Here is a 20,078-nt window from a genome sequence, read left to right as displayed (position 1 = left end):
TTAGAATTTAAATAGAAAATGACCTTTTTTAGCAATAAGGGTAAAAAAAGAAAAAAAAAATGCATTTCTAGAATTTCTATTTTTAATTAAACAAAAAGAGTATATATATTCTATTAAGATAGTGAAATTTCAGTTTAAATTGTAGTTGAGAACTAAAGCTTCCCCCAATTAGGCATATTCCAATGTTCATTACTAAGCATTTATTGGTTCAATTAAATCAGGATGAGGCCTTATAGTATGTATGCATCATAACTTCACCCAATACATTAATGAGAGCTTTACATTAACCACTACTGCCTTTCATCCATGACCATATAAAAGAATGGTACCCAAAAAACACAGACAAAATCAGCATCACAATCATGTTTTATCTACTAAATCGGCTCCCCGAGTTCCTCGACTTCCCACACTCCCCAAAGAGTGAAAATCTTCCATTTCGAGATCGAACATGGTTCGTTCTTACCTGTTTGTCACCAACAGAACACACATTCATCCTATGACTTACCAACTTAATATCACATATCAAATGTTGAAAAGAAAAGGGAAAGTGGATTGTGAAAATTACCTTTCCCCTTTTATGGGGTTTGCTGTTATTCCAGCAGAACATTCCGCTGCAACCACCAGCTGCTGAACTTGACTCGTATCCCCTGTGTTTAAAACAATTAGGGGCATATATCTTGTTAAAATGAAGAGTCGGTGATCATTTAGGATGAACTTTGATGACGATCCCATGCAAATATGCATGAGTATCAGAGTTTACATTGTTCATGCAATAGTCCAAACTCACCGCTATAGATATTGTCCTCTTTGGGCTTTCCCTTTCGGGTTTCCCCTCAAGGTTTTTAAAATGCGTTTACTAGGGAGAGGTTTCCGCACCCTTATAAAGAATGCTTCGTTCCCCTCTTCAACCAATGTGGGATATCACAATTCATTTGTAGCAATCCAAGCCGACCGCTAGCAGATATTGCTCTCTTTGGATTTTTCCCTTCGGCTTTTCTCTCGAAGTTTTTAAAATGCGTCTGCTAGAGAGAGGTTTCCCTTATAAAAAATACTTCGTTCCCCTTCCCAACCAATGAGGTATCTCACCGTTCATCCTATACTCTTAGTTTGCGATAAAAAAGTATTGAAATTCAAGGTAGGAAAATCTCATAATTCTATAATAAACTAGAGAAACTCACAGGTTATCCTTGTTTGAATTTGCCACCATGTTGCCATCGTGCAGTATACTTGGGGAGATGGCATAGCGGTCCACCAGCCTGCCAACCTGCTCCTTCTGGGCAATCATATCATCACTAACCTTCAGCACTTTAAGTTCACGGTTTAATTCATCTTCCCATTTCAGCGAGGAGTCCCCTGTTGAATTCATTTCTTCCATTTGATCTTTATAGTATGAACCATCTTGAGGCAGGACTTGATTCTTCTCAGGTTTCAAACGACTCAAAGATCCAGGAGTGCCTTTTTCCATGGCCTGTAACCAGGCAGTTTCCAACCTTTGTTCACGAATAATTGATTCTATTCTCTGCATTGGGATCTCTTGTCTCCTATCCCTTGAACCATCTTTGTGGTTGTGGTTGTTGCTTTCGGTTTGTAGCTGCGACGAATCAGAGACTGATTGATATGTTGCATCCAGCATCAAAGAGCTGTTAGAATAGCCCTCCATCTCATTAAGATTGGCAGCTTTTCGTTCTTTATCGACCGGTTTGGGTTCTACACCTTCGGACAACTTGGCTGCAGCCATACCATTAATAGAAGTCTCACCATTTGGTAACAAAATGATCCTAACCTCTACATTGCATCTAAGAACCATCTCCATAGAATTTGTGATGCTGCTCAAAAATCTTTCAGCCCTGGATTTGATATCTGCATCCTCAAAGGCAACGTAAGCTATAAGGGTACCTGCAAGCAGAAGAAATTCAGCAGAGATATAAAGAAACAAGATAGAGAGTAACAATAGTACGTTAAAAGCCAAGTTTTCAGAAAGCGCTCAAGCTTAAGCTTTTAGTTCTAGCAGTATAGCAGAAGTAGTTAAAACTGCCAATCAAGTGAAAGAAAGAAAGGGTCAATTCCAGAAGACAGCAGATAATAAACAAAGTGCCATGTCCATGTCGATGAAATCCCAGACAAACTTCGGCCCGTATCAATAAAATAAACTTTCAGCTTTTAAAAGTGCACTTTTGTCAAATGTTAACTTTGTGAGTCTAACAGACCAACCCCATGCTAGTAGATATTGCCCGCTTTGACATGTTACGTATCGCCGTCAGCTCCACGGTTTTAAAACGTGTTTGCTAGAGAGAGGTTTCCACACCTTTATAAGGAATGCTTCGTTCTCCTCTTCAACCCATGTGAGATCTCACAATTCACTCCCCCTTCAGGGCCAACATCCTCGCTGACACACTGCCCTTGTAACAGTCCAAACTCATCGCTAGCAGATATTGTCTGCTTTGGCCTGATACGTATCGTCGTCAACCTCACGGTTTTAAAACGTGTTTGCTAGGGAGAGGTTTCCACACCCTTCTAAGGAATGTTTCGTTCCCTTCTCCAATTGATGTGAGATCTCACACCAAGACCTCGAATTCACATAGAAAATTGGCATAATTTCAAAGGTTTAGTATCTGGTCGTTACCTTCAGATTCTGAGATGGATAGAAGCTTTCCATGAGCATACATTAGCTGCCTCAACGTCTTTGAGTGGCATCTTTCAATACAGTGCACCCAGATGCTATCCAACTTTTCTGAGTTTTTGCATCTGTAAACCATATTTCTAAGAGTTGCATCTTCACGTGAAAACGACATGTCTTTACCTTCAATGGACTGTTTATGTGTGGACGATGCAGGCGAACCTAGCTTTGGAGGCATAAGTTGAGCCAATGACATTTGTTTGTAGGCAATTTTCCCATTTGAGGTGCTTGATGGATCACCATCAGTTGTCTTGCAGCTCTGTCTTCTACTGCTGCCTGTCTGAGTGAAATCTGGAGAAGTTATGGAACCAAGTTGCAACAGCGTTGCTGTGAACCAGGTCGAACGCTCACTGGAAACTCTCAACTGCTTCTCAGCTTCTGAAAGAAACTTCAGAGCATGCTTTAATCTTTCCACTTCTGTTTCGCTCACTGAAGGAAGGCCCAAAGATACAACGTCAAATTAAAAAAAAAAAAAAATGAAGCATTCTCCACAACATCTGTAATACCTATTTACTAGATCAATATCAACAAGGAAATTTGATGGGACATCATCAACGTTCCAAAAAAAGTGGGTCACAAAAACTCTTACTATCATTGTGAATCAACACAATTGGATAATAACAAAAGAATTTATTGCAAGTATGACACCACCAAGAGGCTAAAAGCTAAATAAGCAATCTTCAGTATCTGGAAGAAACGGAAATTCACGTTGAAAACTGACCATCCAACGGCCTGAAAATGGAGGGACAACCCAAAAAGTAGGAGTGTAACAGCCCAAGCCCAAGCCCACCGCTAGCAGATATTATCTTCTTTGGGCTTTCCCTTTCTGGCTCCCCCTTCATGTTTTTAAAACGTGCCAACTAGGGAGAGGTTTCCACACCCTTATAAAAAATATTTCGTTCCCCTCTTCAATCGACGTGGGATCTCACAAGGAGCCTTATGTACAAGCTTTACTACCCGTGACATCAAAACACTAGGACATCATACAATTCTGATTTAACATCAGAAAATGGTGCAAAAGATTGAGTGCTATGAGTTATAAATTAAAGGGATTCATACTCACAACTGCGTCCACCAAAGATTGAGGCGCTATCCTTAGTATCAATAATGTTGTAAGTTCCAGCTATAATGTCCATAATCAGGCTGGCAAGTTGAGACATCAAAACTAGCGGATCAACCCCAGAGTCCATCAGCTCTCTTGCTCTTTTAACTGTCTCGGCAGTGTTTGATGACATTGCTAATGCTAAAAGCTCAAGCAATTTTTCATCCGAAACGATGCCAACCTATGAGAGAAGAAAACACGAAGCAATAGTTTAAATAATAGAACGAATCAAACCGACCAGGTAACATGAAAGCAAAAGCAAAGAAGCGGGATTGAGCTCACCAGTTCATTAACCAGAGATGTCGTTATCCTTTTCCCTAACAAACTCAACTGTTCCAATGTAGTTTCGGCATCTCTAAGGGAACCATCAGCATTCATAGCTATCAAATCCAATGCATCCAAATCAACATCAAGGTTCTCATCAGCAGAGATTCTTTTCAGTCTTTCCACCATGTCACAATCTTTTATTTTGTTAAATATGTACTTCTGACACCTTGATTGAATGGTACGAGGTACACTGTCAAGATCAGTAGTTATAAATATGAAGACAACGCGTTGGGGGGGTTCTTCAAATAGTTTGAGAAATGTGAGCCATGCCTTAGAGGGCAACAAATGACATTCGTCAATGAGAAAAACTTTGTATCTGAAGAACACAGAAGATGGTCCAGATGATAGCTTTTTTAATTGGTATCTAATTCTATCCATTCCCTTCCTATTTGTTCCATCCACTTCCAAGAGATCCTTTTGTTTGCCAGACATGAAATCAATGCATTCTCTGCAGTACCCACATGGCTTATTTTCCTCAGGGGCTAAACAACTCAATGCAGCAGCGAAAATTCTTGCCGCTGTTGTTTTTCCAGTACCTCTTGGACCTTGGAAAAGATAAACAGGAGCAATCCGACCCCTTGAGATAGCGTTTATAAGTGACTGCACCACGATATTCTGACCTATCAATTCATTAAAGAACATCGGCCTATACTTCTGACTGAAACTTCTTGTACTCTCTGGTGTACCTCCCCCCTCTACTTCCCCATTTAAAGCAACAATCTCTAGCCCTTCGTGGCTCCTACAACTAGACGACCATCTCCGTCCATCTAATCGACTCAGGGCCTCCAAATCAAGCTCCCCAAAGTTAGTAGAGAGTTCATCATCACTCCTCCCAGTTCCAATTGAGGAACCACCTCTTCCATCTGCACTGTTGGTAAGCAATGGGAGGACCCCTCGAGCACTTCCTGAAGCAAGTCTTCGTTTACTCGATTTGCGCCTAGAATATATAGAATGACTACCAAACAAAATGCTACTTCCCTTCCTTCTCAAGGTATCAGAAAGTGAAGGAGAGCAACAACTTCCACAAATTCCTCTATGCTTTGGGGTTCTCTTTGACCAATAGCAAGGAATACCACATCCCTGACGACCAGGAAAATCTAATGGATCATCAACTTCATCATCCGCATCATTAATAGAAGCCGTGGTGCCATCCCAAGACCCAACAGTACTTGGATTTCGATTAACATACCTATTATAAGAACTAGTAGACAATGCTGGGGTGCTGTAAGAATAAGAAGAATCCTCTTTTCGACTGTTTCTCAATAACTTAGAAGATGGATGGAGACTTTTGTGCTTCAGCTTCAACAGTAAAGGAGACGCCGGAGAATATCGTCTGAAGTCCTCTGAATTAGAGTAATCTTCGGTGTCATCGGACTGCTCGATCGAGTCATCCTGGCTGAAATTAATAGACAACGAAGGATGGCCCTCGAGCAATTTCCTACCAAGAATAGGACCCTTTTGTTGATGTCTAGACAAAACATCTAAATGGGAACCATGTTTCTTATTCTTCTTCTTGAATGCAGAAGCCCGTTTGGCCGATGGTCTGCTGTATGACACGAGATTTGCATCACCGCACTTGAAGACCATTGAAGAACAGAGATCTCCCAAGTAGGTATCGCTCTTCGAGTCGCCTCCATTTCGAGCATCACTCAAGCTATCATCAATACTGATCCCCGGAACTGAATGCGACTCATCATTAGCATCGTCGTTGCGATCACGATCTTCGTTCTGAAAGGTTGAACTCTTTGCGCTTGATGATTTATGGCTCTTCCAGTTGTAGAGGTATATCTTCTTGTCCTTGGGAGTCCGATTTTCGTTTCGTAGAGGAACAATGGCGTCCAAGTTCTTGTTCAAAGAAGAAGAAGCTCCAGCCGCTGCCACAGCGGCAGTTGCAGTTACAGCATCCATTACAGATCTAGATGAGTTAAGCGGAGACTTCCAAGACGATGTAGTACCAGGATCCCTCAAAACACGAGCAGCCTTCCGGATTTGAGTAAGCTCCTTTTTCAAGTGGAGCTTACTAGGATCAGAAACTCGAACTTCCGCCATTATCACTCAACTTGTAGAACTCAAAACACCGATTAGCAACAGAACGAACTCGAAACCATTTACAAATGCATGATCACATCCACATTTCCATTTCATCAATCAAACATGTTAACTAACAAGAAGTAACAACAACAACAACAACAGAAGAAGAACAAAATCACACAAAATGCTCACACAGTATTCATATCATACAAGAACATGAATACAATCAGCAGCCAAAACAGAGATCTGACAAAGACAATAACAGAGAGAGAGAGAGAGAGAGATAAGGGAAGGAAAATGCAGCTCTGATTTTAGGGCTCAAAAACAAGCTTATGAGTACGATTTTGAGAGAGAACAGGAAAAGAAAATTGAAGAAATCGAAGAAATCGAAGAAATCGAAGAATGGAAACTCCCTCCAAACAGGGTGCGGTTGATTGGTTCCTCGCACTCTCTCTCTCTCCAACAATGGGAGCTTGATTAGTGATTTGAGCTAAAAATGGAGTCAATAAAGAACACTGCCATTACCCTTTTTCCTTTGCCATCCGCCATTGATTTTGATTGATACAAAAAGGAGCAAGGTGACCACCTCCCTTACTAAAAAGTTTTTAGAATTTCATAATTAAATGTTATTCAAATTTATTTAATTTGTACTTTTAATTTTTTTTTTTTTTTTTTTTTTTTTGTATTTTTATTATTGGTATTTAAAAATAATTTTTAACCCATTTTAAAAAATTATATTTAACTAAAAATTAGGATATTCATGAGACGTCTTTAAATGGTGATGCATGTCCAATTCAATGAATAAATCGGTTTGATCCAAATTTTGACTTTTGAGTTGACGTCGGATTGTATTTGAGTTGGACATATCCCGACCTTCAAACTCGTTGATGAGGCTAAGAGTAGGGTGGGAGAAATGAAAAAAGAGGAGGAGAAGATATTTAATTCAATTATTGATTTGACAAATTTATTTTTGTTCTTTTATTATTAAAAAATTTCAAACTTTAGCTATTTTGTTCGATGAAGTTTGCTCGACTATGAAGTAGACTTCATCCGTTCACTTTAAAAGCTAAATGCTCGGGTTTTTATTAAAATAAGTATATTAACCATGGTTAGGGTAAATTAAATTTTCTGCAATAAAAAATATACTAAATGATTTTATTTTTATTTTAAAAAATAAATTTATAATTTTTTTTTTTGGATTGTGACAGAAGTGTTTTAATTTCTAATTATTATTTGGTAAAGTACTTTATGATAATTAATATACCCACTCCAATAATTTATACCTTATATTGACTTATTTCAATTATCTCAAAAAAGAATGTCTACATATTTCAAATAATATTAATATTAATAATAATTACAAATAATTACAATAATAGGTTATTATGTACCAAATATTGAATTATTATTGTTTTTTTTTTTTTTTTTTTTTTTTTTGTGAACTTTTAACCTTTAAAAATAGGTGTCAACAAAAAAAAAAAAATTAAAAATTAAAACGTAAATTTTATTCAGCTTTAAAAAATGGGATAAAATTATAATTTTAAAATTGTTACTCATTACCAATTTGTGATTAAAATAAAAATATTTTAAATTTGGTACTTTATTTAAAAAATATTTTTAAATTTTAGTAAGTTTTACTCATATCATTTAATTAAAAAAATTAAAAAATAAATGAAAATTGTTAGTATTTTCAATTTTCAATAATATTTCGAAAAAACCATTAAACTTTTAAAAAGTTTTATTAATATCATTTTTTTAAAATTAAAAATATTATTATTAGTACGATATTAAAAAAAAGCATGAAATTTTAAAATTAGCGTGAATAGTTTTAATCTTTATAAAATAAGTTATTGTCATAATATGTACGAAAATAGACTGTCTGCATTTCATAGATCATCTCAGACAAAAAAAAAATTAAAATTCTAAAAATAAATGTTAATTTGAACATTTATAGGTATTTTTGTAACGTGGTAATGTGTTTTTTTTTTTATTATTTATTTATTTAAAGGTGAATTAAATGTATTTTTAAATAATTTTAAAAGTAAAAAAAAAAAGCATTTTTGAAACTTTCATAAAATAAATAAATTAATTAATTAATTAATTGGCGACTATATAATATTTTTTAAATAAAGAAAATCACTTTATTAGTGATTAACATTGACTAATTTTAATTTGCTTCCTTAATTAACACTCCATTAAATAAGATCATTTGTTCTATTTAAAGGATGCAATCAAATAAGGTAAAACTTTTATATTTTTTAAAAATCATCGGTTATTATTTTCAACGGTTAGGGTCGGAGGTTCGAAATTTCATACTCTACATTACACAAAATAACGAGCCAGTTAAATAAAATAAAATGTGTCGGCCAACAAACGTCGAGAGCTCGAGTATATGCAAAGGATACTTGGGGACCTTTTGTACACTAAAAAAGCTATTAGACATATAATTGAAAGTTTACTGACACATCAAATATTTTTTGGAATTGAGAGTTCAGTGACTAAAATGATAACTTAGCTGATGGATATAAGATTTAGACCTGAGTTTCTTCCCATTTTTAAATTGAGGGTCAAGGTCTCTCACTGCAACGTTGCATCTCATTTTGTCATCTCGATCCCTATCGACATGGTTCATATGTCTTGGCGTCATCCCGAGTCTCGGGATGTCGTCAGCCATCACAACTCGTTCGGTCATGCCATCGAGAATAGGGGTCCGCATGTCGCTCATCTCATCGAAACTTCTCAAACATCCATCCATCCGGGTTCTATCGAGGCATTAGGCCTCCCGTGCCAATGTCGTGTCATTTACACATACAGTACTAGATAGCAGGTATATGTAGCAACCTCCAACACGCGGGTTGGGGTGCAATACTGTCCTTGAAAAATCCATTTCAAAAGAAGTCGTCTAAGACACTCGTCTCGACACGCTCGCCCACATTGTGACACACGTATGTGCCACAAGGTAGTTCACTTAGGCCACAGGGTCCAAGGGTGCTCTCGTTTAAGGGAACGACAAGGACGAGATTAGGAGAGAGAATGATTGAGAGGAAGCAAATCTAGATGCATTAACAGTGTGGTATCCCAATGAATTAGGCATCAAGAAATGGGGTTGCTTTGGCGTTACGCAAATCAAATCAAATCAAATGGTATAATATATTATTTGAATAATCTTTATTTTTCTTGGCTTATCTCTCTATCTTCTTCTTCTTCTTATTCTTCTTTATTTATTTCTCTCTCATCAATTTTAAATTATGTGCATAATGCATCCATTAATTCAAATTCTCTCTCTTTCTCTCTCTTGTTTCTGCACCTCAAAACATGTGAGTTCTTGGTCAAATTTGACCAATTAATAGGATAGAACACGATGCATGTTGTTCTCAATCATAATAAGACAAGACAGAATTAAAGATGCCTTCTTCGTTTTTAATCTCGAAAAAAATGTTGACCTGATTTTACTCTTATTTCATAAATAAGTATGAGACGTGAACGAAAGTTATGAAATGATGTGCAAATAATATAATAAGTTGGAATAACAATGAGTAGAAATAAAATAATTGTTAGAATGACGTTTAGCTATTGGACTAAAAGTTGTAATTATAGGATCAATCACTCGTGTTTCGTATCTCCAATTGCTTTCATGTTCATTCTTTTTTTTTATTATTATTAATTTTCAAGGGATTTAAAATTATTTTTTGAATAAAGCGAGATTACATTTTCGAATAAGAGCGATCTTGAGGATATGATAGCTAAAATAAGTTTAAAAGAATTGGAAGTTACTACCTATACCAACAAGGTTCACCCTCCTTTTCGATGGCTAGATCATAGGAAGTTTGAAGTTGACCATGCTTTGGTTGAAGCAATTTTAAGTTGGGTAACCTCCTGCATGTGAATGAGAACAAAACATGGTGGAAACACTTGTGTTAGTCTGTGAAGATAGTCTTCACTCTTAGAAGCGATGAGTAAATAACGTGACCATGTCACAGAGATGCAAGAGAATGTTAGGACCATTACGTGCTAAATCTGAGTTTCAAATTCTGATCAAAATCCTAGACATGGGTACATATATATGCAAAATAACGTGACCATGTCACAAAAGATACCGGTCATCACGTGTTAAATTCGAATTTCAAATCTTGATCAAAATCCTAGACATTGAACTACATTATGTATGCAAAATAACGTGACAAAGTCATAGAGGATGCAGGGTAATGTTCGGGTCATCACGTGTTAAATCTAGAATTCGAATCCATATCAAAATTCTAAGTATGGGTCTATATATATGCAAAAGCCACAAACTTTCTTCCTGTTCCCGATTCCACATAGCGATATCCTGTTCACAATCCTACGAAGCGATATCAAGTTATCGCTCCCGATCGCTAAAGACCCATCTAATAAAGTTCTGATAGAATGGAGAAGCCTCACTACAGAAGCATTCACATTCACATTCAAACAAACAGGACTTGACATTGCCCATTGTCTTCTTACATTTGTTAGATAACGTTAAATCATCCAAACCAACAGTTAAGAGACATTTCTAAATGGAACAACCATAGCTCTATTTCCTCCCATAAAACAAAACAATAATACCAAACAAAACACAAACACACCATCAAACTCTCATCCAAATGAACTAAACTAAGCATAAAGGCAGAACAAATCACTTTCATTCCAGGTCCACCTGAACCTGCCATAGCCAGCCTGGTAGCAGGATACAACACATTAGGATAGGGCAAAAAAGAACATAAAGAACAAGCTGGTTCTAGCCATACAGTGTGTTAAGCTAAGTGAATGGCAAATATTCATAACATTTGAAACATCAATGGGGGGTGATTCATACAGAAACCGCTAATTCTAGAATTAGACAGAAGAATAACACGAGTAGGAAAACTTGAAATTCCATCCCAATTCACCAAATTTTGTCAACTGATTTTAACAACCATACTTAGCTTTATAATCGTAATAACAAGTTCTGGAGTCGTGCTGCCTGCTTGCTTTCTTCTTCTTCGTCTTCTTTTTTCGTTCCTTGCAATTATCTCCAACTTTAAGATCCTAAATTCAAACCCTTGCCCTCTTGTTACTGCAACTTGGACACTTGTACTGCTTGATATGCTCCGCCTTTGCGGGAGTAATCTTCACGCATTTTCCATGGAACCATCTTTCGCACACATCGCAACAAATCCAGAATTCGTCGTTGCCGTAGTTGTCCCCACAAGCCCCACATGTTGCACCCTGTTCATCGTCTTCTTCTTCCTCCTCATCTTCCCCGCTATCTTCGTCTTCTTTTGGTGGTGGAGACATCTTCACTCCCTTGCTATGAGACTCCAATTGCCGGGACTGCTGTAAGACGGCAAAGAATAGCAGGATTCATGTACGGTATGAGGTTGCGGCAAAACAATAGAAGAACATTGCTGAATTGATCATGAACTTTGGAAATTACTTACCGTCTTCCCACTCGACTTGCTTTTGCTGCCATTGTTATGAGTGGCAGACTGTTCTTTTGACTGCTTACCATTTCCACTCACAACTTCAAATACACTTGGGAGATCGTTGATCAACTGGAATAGCCTCTTCCTGAAATGTCCAATCTCAAACTGAGTCATGTTTGCCTCAGACCATGGCCAAAATATATTATTGGCATAAATGAAGTCATCTTAAGAATTGATGACTATATTTTCCTCCTTTAACGATGGAGGAATTGCTGGATATTTACCATATTTAAATATCGTCATGTGGTGAAAAATACAGAAATGCAACTAAAATAAAATGGCTTAATATGCCACATAAGCATGACTTTAGTAGATCAAGGTGTAATTCAAATGAACAAGACATGGCAAAACGCAAAAGTAAGATTAAAATCATAACATGCTTAAAAACACCACAAGAATCCTGCTAATTTCCTGATATCCGTAAAACATGGAGATTAATGTGCCTACAAGTTCACAAGGAGTAAGGCATGCAAAAATAAATTCAAGAACAAAAGCTACATTAATTTGAGAACCAACTAACAGGTTCAAGCAACGAAGAAGGCAAAAGACAGGTCAAATTATCCATAGGGCTTTCTTTCACTCAGCTACTCACCTCAAATATTAGCCTGAACAAGAGGTAAAAATCTTTTTTGACTGTATGACACCATAAAAAGGTTCACCCCTACAGGTTCCTTAAGAAATTACAAAAGTTCTCCTCTTTGTCAACAATTGTAGTCTAAAATAAGTGATGCACAGTACAAAAGGATGCCAGACCTTATCGTGTAATCCCATTTCCTTGTAGCACCATTCAGATCTTCATAGAAATAAATGAAGGAAAGACGAAAAAAAGAAGTGCATTCTCACCGAAGTATAGCTTAGATTTGACTTATTAAGAATCTATTGAAGAGAGTTAATAAAAATTAGCCAAATAAAGAAAGTTAATATTTCTAACAAAATAAAATTATGTATTTTCCCAAAGAAACATGGGCCCTGACAAGTTACTTCTGAAAAATATATGATACGAGCATGACAAAGACAGTATGTTAAAGTCTTTACATATTTTTTTATGAGAAAACAAAAAAGAAATACATTTTTGAAAAGATACTTTCTACAATTCTCAAGCTAGAATTGATTTTAGTTTACGCTATTTTCGTAGGAGATACAAGTCTTGTATAAGAATCTACAACGCACTAGAACACCCTTATAAATAATAGTTTATCATGTGTAATTCACGTCTGGATTTGCGAGTTATAGTAAGTGACAAAATGAAACAGGAAAGCAGAGACTACAAGGTGTTCCATGGAAGATATCATTGATGACATGAAACAAACCAGAGATTACAGCATTTGAATGCACATGCAAAACAACACGCCAAATAATTCATTAAAATGACATCATGGCAAGTAGATATAAGTTTTTCTGAAGAAAATAATAATAAAAGACGAGACAAAAGGACTAAAGTCAACTCGATGTTAAAAAATCCATGCTTGCTAACCACTTCTGTTTCCCAAGAGTACTAAGACTTCCTTTTTAATAAGAGGAAAATGCTAGAACTAACCGAATGGAAATATATAAAAGGAAGAGTAACTTTAAGAGCTTCATTTTCTTTGATACAAATTTGAAGCCAAGTTAAATCCCCCCAGAACACGAAGATACATCCTAAAGTAAATAAATAAATAAAGGAAGAGTAACTTAGCACACAAAATTATTCAAGCCTCGTGCATAGACAGCGTCATTCAAGCGCCTCAATTACATTGTTTTTTCTAAATATTTCAAACAGAACATGCTAGAACAACTAGTAAACCTCATTCCCTGGCTCCATTCACAATTATGTGTCAAATTATTATCGCTATATGGAAAAGGGGAAGAGGCATATGGTGAAGCAGTTCTTAATACATTTATTTTCCAATTATACAGCAATGATGATGCATAGGACCGAATCATAAAAAATTTAAGAAACGGTAGTATTAAAGCTGAAAATGTCTTATAAGGAATTTATTATAGTCATAAAGTACAGTTACATACCTTTCATTCTTCCCAAACCCAAAACGAGCACCAAAATAGAATGCAACAGCAAGCAACCATGAGTCACTGTGAACAGCAACCAGTGATAACCAGTCTTTCTCCTGCATCCCATCCCTTGCAAAATTTATACCTAAAGCTGGTTCCGGGAGCTCAGGAGGCACCTCCTCCACAGGCAAGTTAACTTCCCACGTTTCATTCGGAAGTCCATAGAGACATAGGTTCTCCTTCTCTATAAGTATGAAAAGAATTGTCTCAGAAAACCGTAAGAAATATTATCTTTAACTACTCATTACATGTCAAATTCAACTCAAGAACATTGTATTAGTTTAGCAGACACTATCAGCTAGAAAGTACCAATAACAATAGAATAAAATAAAAAAGGGTATTATGATATACATGACAACTAGTTCAGTCTCTATAAATGTAATCGAGACAACATGGCCAACCATCAAGGTTCCCAGTTCAGTCCCTCCTCAAGATGCCAATCAAGGACTCAAAGATCACCTCCATATTTAGAGCTGAGGGTGTCGAACAAATATTGAAAGACCATTTACAACTGCCCGTCCAAATCATATGGAGTGAAATCATCTCATTCATTCAGTAGGAGAATCGGAGAGAAAAACTAGAAGTTGATTATACCATGATTTAAAGTTTTAAAATCTTGATTGGAAAACGTTATCATCATAATGATAGCTATTATAAACAATACAGCTTTACATCACAAATCAAGTTAAGGTCGATGCAGTTTTCCCCTCATGGAAAGAACTCATCATTTCGGGAGATAAATGTTGGCAACACACGAAGAAATTACTTGAATTATTTGCAAGTTTAACGTAAGTGACTAAGAATTAAGAAGTAAACCGGCCATCCCCCCATATATGATAGATTCTTCATATCGAGATAAAAAATTGTGTATTCAGTAAGACAAAGAAAGAAGGTAGAATCTAAGCGATGGATTGCCCCCCACCACACTCCAGGTTAAGGTGGAAAGACATCACCTTAAATGAATACCTCCAATTCTCTAGATACACAAATCATATCATTGAATTTTGTTCGCAAAGCAGAGAGAGAAAATTAATAATTTACACAAAGCAGGCAGGTTGGCTTAAATGGTTGGAAAGAATTTAAACGTGAGCAATGTTTTAAAAAATATTTATTTAGTTTTCATCCAAATACAATAAAAGAGAGTTCTCACATCACATTCATTCAAATACCAAATATATTTATTACACTTCTACAGTGGGATATCCACAACCTAGTGTTAATTAATAGATAGACTACATATAAGAATCTAAACGACATAGAAACATCTGAATTACCATGGTTTTTAGTATGATCTTTCCGGTAAAGAAAAATTCATAGTAACATAAATACCCATGCGTGGAAAGACTTCTCCAGACTTAACAAAACCAAAAATATAATGATAAAAATCATTAAAAATGTATTCACTGTAGGTCAACAGAAAAGACTAAGTACAAGAATCTTTTCTACCACCCATAGAAGTAGCGTTAAATAGGGAAAGGAGAGTGAGGGGAAGAGGGGCTCCCCTTGGCATACTAGAAAACAATAACCCTGTTCGTATATATAATAATCAAACAAGAAAAAAATGATAACTACATAGTTGGTAAGACCCATGGGAAAGATTAAAGCTACAAAAGGGCTCTGAGTCCTCCACAAGAGAATCCTCTCACACCTTTCCTCATCATTCTTATTATGGATTGGTTAAGTAGGATGCTTTCAAAGGCTGAACATGAGGATCTGGGTAAAGGTTTTTCAGTGGGAGAAGACCCCATTCTTTATCAATAACACATCTTCAATTCCCGAACAACACTATCTTGTTTTTCTACTCGAATGATAGCCAACGTTACAAATTATTTGTCCCCATCAATCTATTTATGGAAGCCTTGAGCCTTAATATCAATTGTTTTAAGTCAGAATTTTGGGTATCGACATGGAGCCACAGGCGGTCTCTTCCCTCGCTGCAAATTTTGGGTGTAAAGTAGATGATTGACCGGCTTCATATTTGGGTTTTCCCCTCAATCGTAATCCCAACACAACAACCTTCGGGGATTCCATTGTTGAAAAGGTGGAAAAAATGTTGATTTATTGTGGTCATTCCCATCAAAGGTAGGCCATTATACACTTATCCAATTCGAACCCCCCCATAAATTACTTGTCCCTTTTCCCCATCTCTTCCAAGGTATCAACTTCGAGTGAATAAAGTATTGTAATTTTCTTTGGAAGAGAAGCAAGATAAGCCCGGTCATCACCTCCTAGGATGGGGCAAGTGAAGCTTTCAATAGAAGGAGGTGGATTAGGGATTGTCCTTAAAAGATTAAATCCCTCTTGAACAAGAGGATTTGGCATTACTAATCTGAAAAGTCAGCTCTATGGAGGAAAGTTATCTCATCCAAGTGTGGCATCTCTCCTTGATCTGAAACTGGGTCATATAACATTATCATCTGTTAAGGGCCAGTGGAGTACATTGACAAGCTTAAAGAAGTTGTTTTCAACCACGTCTCTCATAAATATGGGAGAGGGGCTGGATATTGTTTGATGTTTGGTTGGAGCAATCGACCCTCAAAGATGATCTTCCCTCCTTATTTGCCATCTTGCTCAAAAATAAGACTCCACTGCTGGAACCTTTGACCAATAAGAAGTCTCACAAAATTGAAATAGGTGAATGGGCAAGGCTCTCCAATATCCTCATTCACCTAAGGCTCACTGGCTGAAAATTATTAGGCTTGGCTGCTTGGAATCCAGGAAAAAAAAGGTTTTTTTGCACAACCAAATCCTCCTCTAGAGATTTTGCAACGGCTGGAATTGTCGTGAAAGAAAAACTTTATCAAGCCTTATGGATGGAAGGTTTCCTAAAAAAGTCTAGTTCTTTGGGACAGTCATTCATGCTTAAACACCCCTGATAGGTTACAGAGAAGATCTCCATGGATCAACTTATCTCCGAATTGTTGTATTATGTGCAAGGGCACCCCAGAACCTCATTTTCACTTTTTCAACTCATGAGCTGCAAGATCTTTCTGGGACTTCATTTCGTAATCCTTTGGCTGGATTTAAGCTCTCCATAATGACATGGGGACCCTTCTCTCTACTATGCTCTTTGGTCATCCTTTCAAGAAGGGAGAAAAGAAACCCATGACTCAACTTGATTCGGATGGGCTCCTTGGTTGAAGTGTAACTTTCACATTTTCACAGTTTTTAAGACTTCCACTTCTACTGTTAATCTATTCTTGGTGTAACTTGACCTCCCTTTTCGTAACAATGACCTAATCTCATTTATTACTCATTGGAACGGTGTTTTGTAAACACACAGATGGGCTCTCTTCTGCTTGTTTCCTTTACTATAATATATAAAAAAAAATAAAAAAAGAAGAAGAAATATCCATGAAAGTGAAGAAACAGGAAGATAGAGAGAGAGAGAGAGCATTCCAATAGAACAATAACCAATGCACACTCGGTCCAATTCAGTCACTGGAATCGTGGTTTTAAAATTGTGAATGGCATCATCCAGAATGTTGCTTATAACAGTGCAGAAACCAAGGGAACATAGTTAAAAGTTAAGACAGCCAGTCTTAAAGTAATAACAAGATCAAAAACAACCAATTGAGTAGATAGACATATATGCAGTATTTTTCCCTCTCCAACCTCCTATTTATGAGATTCAAAATTTGTGACCACGTGTCGGCACCGCCACCCCATCAGCTTGATAGTGAATATCCACTAGGGTATCAAATTTAGCCAGTGACTCAAACTACTTACAATGTTATGTCCAGATCTACCCCAGGGGTTAAAAAAACGCACAAATATCTCCAGTTCTAGCACAGCCCCAGGCCGCCAAATACTTCAATAAACTGAATTTAGACTTTCAAGTAAATCGAAAACAATCATTGGGAAAATCCTACGCACAGGTGAATCTCAAACCGAATAGACTTGCGACAAAAAAGGGAAAAAAAAAAAATTATCTAGTTCGATGTGGAGAACGAGAGCGAACGAACAACAAATAAAAACATATAAACTCAATTCAGCAGAAATGCTTGTTTCATGGAGACACGCCTATGATTCTTCATCAAAGTGAACAGAAAAAAAAAAAATTCAGACTCATGGAAACAAACAGAATTCAAGACCCCAAACATACGGAGAACTAAAAAACAGCGAACAATAAATTTCTAAAAACGAAATAAGTTCAAATATTTCAGACAAACAATAGGTATAGCGAAACCAATAGAGGAAAGAGAAAACCCACCAGGATCGCACTGCTGGTAAAACTTCTCAACATCTGCAAAAACTCAAAAAAAAAAAAACAAAGAGAAAGATTAAAGTGCAGGAATTCGTACAGAAACAACTACACAGTCAACCTACATCTAGGACGAACAACACCAACATAGTAAAAACGACTCCACATATATAAAAAAAAAATGAGCAGAAGAAGGAAGGAAGAAGAAAAAAGATGAAGAGACCAGTGGTTAGGGCTTTAATCAAGCCAGCACGCCTGCCTTTGAAGTCGCCATAGACCTCCTCCACTGTACGGGGTATTGGGAGCGGCATTCCCTCCATTTTCCTCTCTAAAATGAGCCGCCCACTGAGAAGATTAGGGATTCAGTATGAATTTGAATACTGAAACTGCAAATTTCTTGGAAGGAAGAGCTGGAATTGAGGTATGCAACTAGTATTTGAAGAAATGAAGAAGAAAAATTGAAGGGACCGTTTTAGGGTTTGTTGGGTTTTTGTAAGTAACAATGAGTTGAAGACAGAAAAACAAGGGGAGAAAGAACGGGAGAGAAAATGTCAGTTTATTTTCAATTTACTACACACCACATTAAATTATTTTAAATATTCTTTTTTTTTTTTTTTTTAGTTCCATTTTATTTAAATATTAGTTTCTTTTCACTTTGATTGTGACGGCCCCATTCCCATTATGCCAAATTCTTCGTTTTCATTTAATTTCGTTACAATTATTTTTTTTATATATTTTTTATTTTTAAAAATTAATATCCTAATAAAAAATAATCCTATTTCTTAAATAAATAAATAAATAAATAAATAAAAACATTTCTTATAAATGTGTGGAAATTGTTAGAGCAAATAATATGATATTGTCCACTTTGAGCATAAGTTCTCATAGGTTTGATTTGTGCTCTCCATAATAATATGATATTGTCCAGCATAAGTTGGCTTTAATTTGTGCTTGAGTCTGGAGATAATATTTTTAACAATTTTATTACATTATTTAATTTTAAATAATTAAATGTGATTAAAATAAAATTATTAAATAAGTAATTCATTTATTTAGTTTTTTTTTTTTTTTTTTTTGTCAAAATAAATTAAATATATATTTAAAAAATTATTATTAGTTTATTATATTTAAATAATTAATAATAATAATTTTGTAAATTAAGAATTAATTGAGTTTGTGCAAAATAAAAAATATATAATTATGTTAATTAATTTTATATTAGATAATTAATTATTCTTAACTAATTTATTTTTATTAAACAAAATTTTTAAAATAATTTTGTGGTGTTTAAGATAATAACAAATATTTTCGTTCAAAATCAATCTAAAAAAAATGTATTTAATCATTTAAAATCAACTTAATGTTTAGTTTTACCGTTTCTATAGCAAGTTTCATACGCCAAAACTAATTGTGTTTCATAAGGTCCTATGGTCGAGATTCTCTAGCTTCCCATTCGATATCTAACAGCTCCAATAGAGCCTCGAGAAGGACCATTGGTTCGTTTACTAGGTCTAGCACGATGGTCGTGGATTCAATTTTCAAGAAAAAGAAGGAACTCGGAGGTCTAGCACGATGGTCGCGGTCGATTGCTCGAGATATTTTCCCACCTACCTCCTTAATATGACTACAAGAGTCCATGGCGTCTTTCGTAACATTTTTGACAACAACTCCTGTAACGACCCAGGCCCACCGTTAGCAGATATTGTCTTCTTTGAGCTTTTCCTTTCGGGCCTTCCCCTCAAGGCTTTAAAACCCATCTACCAGGGGAAGGTTTCTACACTCTTATAAAGGGTGGTTTGTTCTCCTCTCCAACCAATGTGAGACATCACAATCCACCCCCCTTCGGGACCTAGCGTCCTCGCTGGTACTCTTTCCTTCCTTCAATCGATGTGGGACCGCCCCCAAATCCACCCGTCTTTGGGGCCCAGCATCCTTACTAGCACATTGCCTCGTGTCTACCCCCTTCGGAGAACAACGAGAAGGCTGACACGTCGTCCGATGTCTGGCTCTAATACCATTTGTAACAGCTCAGATCTACTGCTAGCAAATATGAAACCTTTCCCTAGTAGACGCGTTTTAAAGCCTTGAGTTGTTCCCCAAAAGGGAAAATCCAAAGAGGACAATATCTGCTAGCGGTGGATTTGGGGCGTTACAACTCCATCATAAAGATCTATAAAATGTGTAATTTCGAGGAGAAACGAGAGA

The 20,078-nt window shown here is 36.3% G+C and overlaps 2 protein-coding genes across 3 annotated transcripts; both read right to left on the bottom strand.

Moving 5' to 3' along the window:
• Positions 1 to 168: 168 nt before the first annotated feature.
• On the bottom strand, positions 169 to 6,725 carry LOC111810134 (protein STICHEL). Its single transcript, XM_023696716.2, has 6 exons — positions 4,062 to 6,725; positions 3,741 to 3,960; positions 2,624 to 3,106; positions 1,179 to 1,896; positions 566 to 647; positions 169 to 463 (listed from the first exon to the last, which is right to left on the bottom strand). Exons 1-6 carry the CDS (start codon positions 6,153 to 6,155, stop codon positions 368 to 370), a joined length of 3,693 nt encoding a protein of 1,230 aa, XP_023552484.2. The 5' UTR covers positions 6,156 to 6,725; the 3' UTR covers positions 169 to 367.
• A 4,024-nt stretch (positions 6,726 to 10,749) lies between these two features.
• Positions 10,750 to 18,433, bottom strand: LOC111809944 (PHD finger protein Alfin1). 2 transcript variants are annotated; one of them, XM_087117501.1, is made up of 5 exons: positions 18,097 to 18,433; positions 17,883 to 17,915; positions 13,625 to 13,853; positions 11,576 to 11,705; positions 10,750 to 11,468 (listed from the first exon to the last, which is right to left on the bottom strand). In XM_087117501.1, the coding sequence occupies exons 1-5, from the start codon at positions 18,191 to 18,193 to the stop codon at positions 11,190 to 11,192; spliced, it is 768 nt and encodes a 255-aa protein (XP_086973627.1). In that variant the 5' UTR covers positions 18,194 to 18,433; the 3' UTR covers positions 10,750 to 11,189. The 2 variants fall into 2 exon arrangements, with proteins under 2 accessions (XP_086973627.1, XP_086973626.1); XM_087117500.1 differs by having other exon boundaries at positions 10,750 to 11,471; positions 18,097 to 18,430.
• Between the last annotated feature and the right edge of the window lie 1,645 nt (positions 18,434 to 20,078).

This window comes from Cucurbita pepo, chromosome 14, assembly GCF_057944985.1.
Source record: "Cucurbita pepo subsp. pepo isolate OVF chromosome 14, ASM5794498v1, whole genome shotgun sequence".
Taxonomy (NCBI): Eukaryota; Viridiplantae; Streptophyta; class Magnoliopsida; order Cucurbitales; family Cucurbitaceae; genus Cucurbita; species Cucurbita pepo.
This window is presented reverse-complemented; position numbering and strand designations above follow the sequence as displayed.